Here is an 11,269-nt window from a genome sequence, read left to right on the forward strand (position 1 = left end):
ATTTCAATTATTTTGTTTGGGATGCTGTTGTGAATCTTTCCTTCAGACCTTTCAGAAACGTTTCACCCTTTGAAGACCCATTGAAATGTCCTTGAAAAGAGAGGGTCTTGATCAATTTTCTGTGCACAAGCTGTAGGATGAAGAGTTGTGGAAATGAAAAACCAAATCTCTCCTTCCTTCATCTCCTCTTGCAGTCCAGACTGAATGCCCGCCAGCGTTTTTCTCCCTGAAACATCTCCCTGTCGATCTGACCCTCCGACACACACACCTGTGTATACAAAAGCCAGTACAGGCGCTCTAATGTGTTTCTGGCTCTCTGGCTGTCCCACTTTTCGTCTCCCTTAGTGGTTATGTAAAGACAGGACCGGTGTGTTCTCACTACTAGAACTTAACACACACACACACACACACACACACACACACACACACACACACACACACAGGCATAACACCATACATGGAGTAATGTCATCATTTTCAATGTTAAATGGTGCGTTTAGCTCTTTGTATCGGATGAAGAGAGGAGCAGTGAGATGTATCATCGATCATATGTACTGAGAAGACATGACGTGGCATCACTCCTTCTCTGCCATAAAGACTGAACAGAGAGGAAGGAATACAAATGGGGGAGGAAAGGAGGGGAGAGCGAGGTAATGAATAAGTGGAAAGTAAACAAGTTCAAAAAGAAAAAGGTGAGAGACAAGGGGGTAATAAAGGGAAGGCGGAGGCATGAAGGCTGATACTGCACATTTGCTCTCAGTGGGAGGTCCAAAGTGGTGTCTGTTTCTTACACCTCTGGTGTTTCTCTGTCTCATTTGGACTTTGATAACGCAACACCGATGGATGTGTTTGTATCCGTGTGTTTGTGCACAGGACACGTGTGTGGACTGTCAGCTGCAGCATTCATAGGTATGTAGAAGACCTTTAGAGTCACCAGGGCGGTATAACACACACGCACACATGCCTGGCACATATTTCACATTACAGCTAGCATGACTCATTGTAATGGTGCATTGCTCAGACTCAGGGTCTCTCTCACACTCTCTCTCTCACACACACACACACACACACACACACACACACACACGGTGCATGAGCCAGGTTTGAAGGTTTATCATGTTGGAAACATCAGCACAGTGCTCTCCCTTCCCTTCATTTTCTCACCGACCTTTCTGAACTCTCGCTCCTTTGCTTCAGAAGTCGCTCTTCCTCCTTTTCACCAGTTTTAGCACAAGCATGTTTTCCTCTGCACAGCATAATAAAAATAAGTGTGCTGTATTTGCAATCAGCCCACTAACAGGTTCAACAATAGCAACAGAGTATTATGTGTACACATAGACACACAACGTAAACAAGTATTGAATGTGTGTGTTTATGCAAAGCCAGTATTTGCTATTCAAACCAGCCAACCACAGCCAATTACAACCAATCCAATTATCTTCTACATGCAACACTTGATATCAAGAAATTGTCTGCTTAGACCTCAGCCACCAGTGGTCTAACTGGAACAAGTGTGTGTGTGTGTGTGCGAGTCTGTGTTAGCTGACCTACAGGTTACTCCCTGGTTGGCTCATCGTCATGTCTGATTGGCTGCCTGCCGGTTTCATCACATTGCACCAGGGACAGAAACAGACCTTGTGGCCTCTCACCCACAGGTCTCTCTCCTTTTTTCTCCCCCTCAGTGTCTGTTTCTCTGTTTGTCTCTCTCCGTCTGGCTGAGCCGAGCTCTGAGCCCGGTTTTGGCCGACTTGCGTTTTGTCTGGCAGGCTGAGCTGTAGAGAAGCACTTTGATTGAAGCGACAGAACAAACGCTTACATTGCCGTGTTTGAAGCAGCTGTCCTGTGCATGACTGTCTTGCAGATAATATGCACACATGCCAGACAAATCTTTGTGGATACATGCATATGTACACCCAAGTAGGCATAACTCAGGCGGGTCAGCCTGCAGGAACAGCTGTGATATAGATGTGTATGTAACCTGTCGACTGCTCACACATATCAGCAGACAAATGTCCCTTTCAACACAGCTCACATGTGCACACACGCACGCAACCACACACCATCTGCTTATTGTCTCTTCGTTAACAGCTAATATTGTGGGCATTAAAGCCTTACCTTTATTTGCTCAAGTTGTAGAAAGCTTCCAGTCTAACAGACCCTCACTCTAATTTGCCCAGTTATCCTGACTGTACATATATACAGTATGGGTGGATGAGCCAGGTCAAATTAGGACTACAGCTACTGATTCTAGGATTATCAGTTAGCTGATTATTTTCTCAGATTGATTATTCATGTGGTCTAAACTTCAGAAAACGGATAAAAAGCAGAAGTCCGCATCGTCTTTGACCTTTTTTTTTGCGTGAAAAAGGCGCTTAATTGGTTAACAAAACAGGTGGCAACTAATCATTACAGGCCTTGATAAAATCATGCAATATGTAATTTAGTATCAGAATAGCAATGCATGTCAAAGTACATTTTCTGGAAATGTAATTTGCCAAAATGATGGAAATTGGCACTGGTGATAACTCAAATATTGTGATATTTTAAGGTAAATACCTTATAATACTGTGTAAGGTTATGTTCGGGGGATCATAATGCTCAATTTACCTCAATAAATCATTTAACTGTATGCAGCCTTGAAGAGTTGGACAAAGTTAGTGATAATAAAATGTTATTCCATTGATTTGTTCCCCAATGTTAACTGTGCACGCATGGACACCAGTCTGCTCTAATGTGACACTGACATCTCTAATGTCACTGTCAGAATTTCTTCTGCTCTTTGCTGGTAGGTTGAGCACACCTGAGCAAAAAACTGCTGGGAAAGACTGGTCGGCAGAAAGAAACGGAGGTAAATAGATGGAGGTGGTGGAGAGGTGGGAAGAACAGCAGAGGCAGCCATGAGGAGAGATGGGAGTTTAATGCACGAGTCGGAACAGTCAACTCTGCCTCTGTGAGACAGTAGTTCAGAGTTCAGGCAGAAGAGCGAGTGCTTTCTGACCAGCTGCTCTTAGCTCGGTGGTAACAATAAACATTACAGCCAACTAATGGATTGGATAAGTCAGCTGCCGTGGCCTCTGATGTTGCTTTATCTTCCCTATTAACACCTAACACCAGATTGTTCACAACCTCCGCAGCCTTGAACAGGGATAAGTACTAAGCAAATTGCCGACCACGCAAACTGGCAATGAAGCCCAGGTTTGAATTTCAATCCACCTGTAACATGGAGACAGGTAGTAGGTAGTCAAAAGGAGGGTGCTGATGAGAGGAGGAGAGATAAGATGAATGGGTCAGCCCAGTCAGATAAGGGAGGGCAGGGAATGAGAAATGGAGTCTGAAACTGAAAGCAGATGAAAATACAGTGTATTACATAGAGGCAGATAGATGGATGATGACGGGGGGACAGGGTGGCGAGATAATTACCAAGATAGAGGTAAGTAAACGACTGGAAAGAAAGGGGGGAAAGGGATTACAACTTTATACCAGGGCGGAGAGATTGGCAGTGGCAGACAGAGAGAGGGAGGACAGAGGTGCAGGAGGCGAGAGGAACAAACAGACTGAAAAGAGTGAAAAAGAAAGTGTTTGAAGGGGAGTAAAGCGAGTAAGCGAGAGAGAAAGTCCTTGCCGAGGGGATGAAAACATCAAAAAGCAAACACTGTTGATTCATTTCTCTCATGTTTTTTTGTGATGTCAACTGTGCCCATTTGTCTTCTTACATACATCTGTGAAGGTGTACACACGCACCAGCTCACACAGCATCAATCCTCAGCCAGCTGCACGTACACTGGAGCTACACACCGCCCATCCATAAAGGCACGACAACGGCCTCCCAAGACATCACAGAATCTTTTCATACTCTTGAAATTGGCTGAATCAAAGCGCTGTTAACAAGGCAGGGAGTCAATCTGTCAAAAGAGCTCCACAGCAGCCGAGGTGAGCAGGTGACACATCTGGTTTCAAAAGAGATATTTTTAAATCTCAACCCAGAAGGCAGCACTATACCAGTGACAGTCCCCTGAGCAAACTGCAGCTGCATTCATATTTTGTCAATATCCAGTTGAAGGTATACTGTAGTAAACTGGATGTGTACTGTATCCCCAGAAGGGCGGTAACCTGAGAAATAGAGCTGTGAAGTGAGAGATATTTTGAGCACCCATCGTTTCTGGATGCATTTCCTGTTCAGTTTGTACATAGGCAGTGTTGGATGACTTAGGGGTGGAGCATATTGCTTGGATGTGTTGAATCATCAGCACAACTGAGTAAAAAAACATTTGGTTTGATTAAAAAAAGAAAAGATTTGAATGCGTATTATGTGCACTGTGCATAAAAACAAAAGGGGAGAAATTAGGATCCACTGATTTTAAAATTTAGCTGTGTGCGTTGCTCATAGTGGATAAAAGCACATTTTTCCTGAGTACTACAACAAAACATTATACACAAAGCCAATGTGAATTCGGAGAGAGCTTATGCTGGTACAGTGGCTGTGTGGGGTGAAATAACGCAAATGGCCCAGTGGTCAAAAACATGTAGATGACAGGATGCAGAAATTTGCTTTGCATAAAGTCAGAAGAGTCTAGATAAATTTAGGATGAATTTGGCAACTGTGGTGCGGTAATTTGTTGCTACGACAAAACATTCTGACTTCTGTTCGGCTCATGGGTACCTTTAGTGTTTAAAACCATGCCAGAACGACGGGGGGACAAACATGATTTCTCAGAAATGAGCGTCAAACTGTTGGCCATAAAAACATTAAACCTATTCTATTGTTGAATTATATGAGATACTTCTGTTGTTCTATGGCATTCTCCATGGAGAACGGTCCTTCTGCCACCTGCACTTTCTCCAACTCTGCACTTCTACATGTAACAGTGAATTATTATAACAGCAGCATTAAGCAACAAAGATTGAATTCCCCCAAATGTTTCCTTCTACTGTGAAGGTGGAAACAAGTTAGACATTGCACATATTTTGTTCAACTCTTATTCTTGTGTCATTCTTACAAATGAAATGAGTGCTTTTCACTGACTGGGATGGGCTCTAACGTGGAGTAAAAGAGTGGTGCCCGTTAGCAGACTGAACCTCTACTGACAAGTTTTAGGCGAGGCGGAATGGAGGGATGATCGAGAGATGGGCTGTAGAGGGTAAAAAGATTAGATAAAGATGAAGCCTGTCTTGTAGCTGTCCTGTGTGCGTGTGTGCGCACGCTCGTTCCTGTCTCTGTCTTCATGGGTGATAGAATATGACGCTGACTTGGTCTCGAATTCCTTGCTGACACATACAGTAGTTAAAAAGAGATTAGAGAGATGTGAGAGAAAGGAGGGTGGAGGTGAAAGGACAGATGGGTAGATGTGGATACAGTGGTGTGCACCCAGTGGTAGTCTGTGTTTTTAGTTGTTAGTTCTGCCTTCTGCACGTCTGAGTCATTCAGTTTTTTCTTCCTCATCTCTACTCTCTTATTCATCTCTCACCTTCAGGTTTCTTTCCTTTTCCGTATGTTCATTGCCTTTTCCTTTGTTCTTCTGCCCCATTAACAGTTTTATCTCTGCATTTGTTGTTGCTTTCTGCAAAACCAACTGGCTATGATTTGGGCTTTTTTCTGGTATACTCTTGCTGTGACAGTATACCAGCTAACTTCCTAAACCCCCCCCGCCCAATCTATCTCTATCTCTCTCCCTTTGAGCCTCATATAAAAATTTAATTCCCTGCAGTGGAGGGCCAGAGAGCCTGATAGTGACAGAGCCTTTCAGAGGCATGGTAAAGAAAATATAGACAGTGACAACTTAGAGGGGCAGCGCGCGTGTGTATGTGTGCATATCTGTGTGTGCATGTGACAGAGGAACAAAGGTCTATGCTCATGTTTTTGTGAAGACTGTTTCCACCATTATTACCCAACAGTTGTTTGTAATGTCTTTGGATTAAGATTAGAAATTTGAGGTGAGCAAATATGAATATCTCTTCTCTTTCCTAAACTTGTTTGCATGTGTGTGTCTGTGTGTGTGTGCATGCATGCCTAGTACTGTTGCTGTGTGTGCACTGTCAGCAGAAAGTTGGAACTGAAACTGATAAACCATTATACACAACGTGGGAGTGCATGTTTATGTGCCATTTTGTGTGGACGTGTGTGCAAGTGGGCCTGTGTGTGTTAGGCTTAATGATCTTTTTTGATGGTCTGGTGTAGCGGATATTGAGATGGATGGTCCATATGCTCTTTATGGTCCATGCATATTTCATATTCCAGCAGCAAGGCAGAGCAGAGCAGGCATTGCTTATATGGCCAGGATGTTGCACTGGGACGTGGGCTGACTTTATGAGAGCTCATATACACATCCCACTGCTTTGTCCCCTTTGAATAAATGCTCAAGTACAAATAAATACATTGCATTTTATAACTCTTTCAGACAGACACCTACATATCCATAAACCTTAATGTTGAGGATAGACTATCAGATTTTAAAGGAGCCCTTATGACCACCTGCTGTATGAGTCACTGCTGTTGTCACTGGTTTATGTTTGCATGGACAATGCAAAGGACAGTACTGTTGAGTTAAAGTAAGAATTAGCAATATCTTCTTATGAATAAATGCTGACTTTTCTTCTTTCCATTCCCATTTATTAAATAGTCAATACCTTTTTCATTTCCTGTCTGAGAAATACCCTTTTATGCTTCCAGCATTGGTTTCAGAATAAACAGATGAAGAGCTCAGCGGTTATAAAGAAAGAAAAGAGGAAAACCTACAGAAACTCAAACCTCATCAAAGGGAAGTGCGATGAATAAGGCGTCAGTGTTTCATAGCCTCCTATCAAATTTGAGGAGAAGTGAGCTTTGTTTGTTTTTGTGGGGGGGGGAGTACAGGGGAAGTTACTATAAGCAATGATCAGTTAGGCTGGAGGATGTTGCCAAATATTTAAAAAGTCTATTACCACTTAAATTAAAGCAGTAAGTCACCATGAAGTTGCAGTGTGAGCGTAGGCATATGCAGTACACTCACACAAAAACACAGATGGGGGGAAAACGTCCTTGCGTTACAAGTGGCTTATCATTTTGTATGCATATATTCACAGAATTGCAAGGCTGTGGACTACATGTTGATGCTTTTGTGAGTGGCTTCTGAACAGCTTGTAAACACATGTGAAACAAACTGAATGAAAAAATTTCTAAATTCTGGACATACTGGAATGTTTCATTTCTGATGTTTTAGTTAATACAGATGGTCTCAGATAGACCAGGTCCACATGAAGGCGCATTTTGCTGCCTGTCATGTAATGACTGACAGGTCGCCGCCACATGAAGAGGCATATTGACTTCAAGAGAGAGTGACAGAAAGAGAGAGAGAAGGACAGATTGACAGGCCAGTAGAGGAAGACAGAAAGGGTGGGAGAGGTGTCGTCGCAGGTGGAGTGAGAGGATGTCAAAAAAGATTGAACCTGAAATGAAAAATTGAACGAGAGATGGATGGAAGGACACTGATAAGGACAGAGAGACAGAGGAGGAGAGTAGGGTAGAGCAGTAGAGGGATATTCCACTGATAGACTGTCGAGTCTGGTAGAGTCTGCTCATGTTGAGTGGAAAGAGTCAACCACATCATGGAATACTGACACCGTACTCCCAAACAGAGCTGGGAATAGTCACATGTGCTAGTCTTAACCTTCCCAAGTTACTGTGGTGACAAGCAAGCCAAATCAAGTCACTACTGTAAGTCAAGTAAGTCACAAGTCAGATCACACAAAATTCTGCTGATCTATTCCAGTTTCCATATTTTAAATTGTTTAAAAGACAGAGGCCGCAATATTTCAATAAACCTCCTTTGATTAGTAATTGTGCATTTGAAGCCTATAAACTAACCCTTAGCCATTAAATTAAAAATGACTTTCACGGTCTTGCATCTTAAGTTTAAAGTTAGCTTCAGTAGGTTAGCTAACATTAGCTGAAAGGACCCATTCGTGTTTCTTTGTGAGTTTTGTAGTGATGGATGAAGTTGGATGTTCTGGTGGCTGTGTCCCTGGTTTTTGCACTACAGACTTTGCATACCGCTGTTCTTCTTACTACTGCCATTGACAACATAATGCTTGGTTCCAAATTCTATTATTTTTGGACTATGTCCCGTCATGATAGCTGCAACCTGTGTTTCCTTTTGCTGGTGCACCGCATTCTGGTGGGTTGCCAGATGTGCACGCATTGCACTAGAAATCACCTAAAAAAACAAAATGTAACTTCTCAATATCTAGAAAAATGCAAATGTTTAATTAAAAGTAGGAAGTAATTTTGAGTCATCTGTCTCAACTCCGTTAAGTCTTAAATCATGAATACCAAGACAAATTCAAGTTGTTTATTACCAGTGTAATTCAAACAAGTCTCAAGACCTCAGATTTGCAACTTAAGTCTGATTTGAGTCAAGTCTTCTGACCCGAGTCACCTACAAATATATTGATTTTTTAAATCATCGTAGAATTTTAATTGTATACTGTCAGGTTTTCTTAAACAATGCCTGTCTTGTTGTTGCCTGCATACGCAGTGGTTAGCACTGTCGCCTCACAGCAAGAAGTTTCCAGGTTCTACCATCAGCTGAGGGCAGAGTTTGCATGTCCTCCTGTGCCTGTGTGGGTTCTCTCCGGGTGCTCTGGCTTCCTCTCACAGTCCAAAGACATGTAGTTTAGGTTGATTGGTGACTCTAAATTGCCAGTAGGAGTGAGTGTGGGTGTGCGTGGCTGTTCGGGTCTATGATAGACTGGCGACCTGTCCAGGATGGACCCCACCTCTTGCTCAATAACAGCTGGGATTGGCTCCAGCACCCCCACAACCCTATTCAGGATAAGCGGTATAGACAAGGGATGGATGCCTGTACAGAAGCTACATATGTTTCTTTGCAAATGATGCAGTTTTCACTGTGCCCAATATTGATTGGTGACATTTCTCAGGTCTGCTTAGGAGGAAAGACAGATTGAAAACAGTGAAGCAAAGCTTACAGTTGCATCTGTAAAAGCACCCCACACACAGCTATTGGCTGGTACACGGCACAAACTCAAAGTTTCACCATTAGGCATTTGTAAGCCTTATTGTGTGCAGAGTTACAGTCTGACATTGATAGATGTTTGGCTCATTCATCATCCAACAAAATCTTTTTGTTTCTATTACCACTTTGGCCTGTGCACTGCTGAAGGTCTTAGCTCTGAAACATCTGAGCTCTGCTGCTTTTTTATGCTCCGCTTTGATAAAGAATAAAAATAGAAAATTCTCAAGATGAAGTGAGCCTGAGCATTGTTTTTTTTCCTGTCTTCATGTCCTTTTCATTATTTTACTCCATTGATTCCATGCAGCAAAATAGTTTTTCTAAATGGGTGATTGAGACACAACGCAAATCTAAGTGATAAGTGCTCAATCTACACGCTTTAATTTCAAGCCTTTGTGACCGAGCAAACATGAATACATTTAATTAATACCCATGTCACAGTGCATTAATAGAACATCCATAATGCTTGAAATGTTTAAACCCACAGCCACCTTCTATCTGACAAGACTACCCAGACATATTTAAACACTTAAAAAAACTATATATCTCATTGCCCTTGTGTTTGTGTTTATCCATCTGTTGTACCGTGACAACAGCGAGATGCTTCTATTTGCCTTTAAACCCATGTGCTTGTTCTGCTTTTGGCCTTGTTGCAATGTGTTTTGTCTCTTTCTGAACAAATTAGAAGGCTTGAGAAGGGAATTTGAAGTATTTACAGCTTGGTTATAGTGCTGCTTTTATAGCAATGCAACTGAAATAACAGTGTCTAAACATCATTTAAATATTTGCTTTTGTCCTTACATCACCTTAAAATGTCCCCTCTAGTCACACGAGAAGCCACACAGACCTGCACATCTAGCTGGTTGTACAGTACATGACCAATCCAGCATTTTGCCTGCCACCCTTAGTAACACACCCCTGTGCTCCCCCTTCTGCTTTTAGCTTTTTTCTTTGTTCATCCTGCAGGCAAACTAAGATGTAGCAAAAAATATGGCAAGAAACAGTATTTGCCACCGTAATAGTTGATGATTCGTGGTAATGTGGAATAGTAATAAGTGGTACTTAATTAGCCATTAGAGAGACAAAGGAGAGGTGGTGGATAAAGAGGGTATGGATGGGTTTTGTCACAAAGCAGTGAACCCCTGTTGCCCCCCCCCCCCCACGCAATTTTTTTTTTTTTTTTTTTTTTTTTTTTTTTGGTACAATAGCTCCATAGCTGGGGCTTTTTCTGTCGTCATGGAGACTAATGCTGAAAGCCAGCTGTGGTTTTGTCTTGGACGCCCGTTAGGCTTGGAGCTCAGTTGGCACCCCTCTCTGTCTTGCTTTTCTTTCTGGCTTTACCTCCTCAGGCTTAGAATAGTGAAAGTATCCTATCCGTGTTTAACTGGTCTGTGATACTGGACATGGGTCAATGGTTGCAAATCATTCTGAGCCTTTGTTTTACCTTGTTTGAAGCTTGATAGAGGATATTTTCTTGCATTAGCTAAGTTGGCTACAGCACAGAGGAGAAGCAAAATGCGTTTTAGAGTCTCCTTTGGTAGCTGGTATCACTCATAGGGCAGACCCCACACATGTCGCAGTTCAAACAAGTGCAAGCAGATAAAGAATTATGTGCAAATACTATCTGACCTATAGGTCTGCCTGATGGATGGCACTTATTCTCATTCCACATTGTGCTTCTGCCTGGTAAGCTCTGTTTCTAGCCTCAAATCCCTTATTAAATGTGGCTCAGGAGAGAGATCTGAGTAATGTTTTTGTTGTTGTTGTTGAGAACGGTTTATCCCAGCACTGGAGCTCTTTTTCCCGCAGCCCTGATATTCAAGCCTCCAGACCCTGGCCCAAACACATCAGTCAGCAGGACACTGGGTGCCATGTGACCCAGCCAGGAAGTGGGGCTGAGGCGAGCAGGGCAGAATGATTGTTATGCAGCAGATTGATCAGGTTTCTCAAGACACCACCAAACTATCAATCTGTAAGACTGTACACAGAGGCGAGTGTGTTTTTTGTGTGGGTTTTGTTGCACAGGCAGGGTCAGAGCTAGTGTTGTGTGTTTGGGGCAGCGAATGCAAGAATCAATAGCTGGGTCAGAGGGTAATGTCTCACTGAGTGCTGAGTCTATACACAGCCATCAGGCAGGATCACTATCAATCATGGGAGAGCTCAGGGAACATACACTCGCTTTCTCTTGGCTGTATGTCTCGTTGCCTCTGTTGGCCAAGTGTCTGATAGGATCACTATTGCTCATGTAAGGGCTTTAAAAACAG

The 11,269-nt window shown here is 42.7% G+C and overlaps 1 protein-coding gene across 1 annotated transcript in view; it reads left to right on the forward strand.

Moving 5' to 3' along the window:
• Positions 1-564: 564 nt before the first annotated feature.
• The window catches only part of LOC109964078 (ephrin-A3), a 32,442-nt gene continuing 21,737 nt past the window's right edge, over positions 565-11,269 (forward strand). The window contains 2 exon segments of the mRNA XM_074527648.1: positions 565-650; positions 874-909. Coding sequence (XP_074383749.1) covers positions 565-650; positions 874-909 — 122 coding nt within the window.

This window comes from Monopterus albus, unplaced genomic scaffold (genome assembly GCF_001952655.1).
Source record: "Monopterus albus unplaced genomic scaffold, M_albus_1.0 scaffold84.1, whole genome shotgun sequence".
NCBI classification, from domain to species: Eukaryota; Metazoa; Chordata; class Actinopteri; order Synbranchiformes; family Synbranchidae; genus Monopterus; species Monopterus albus.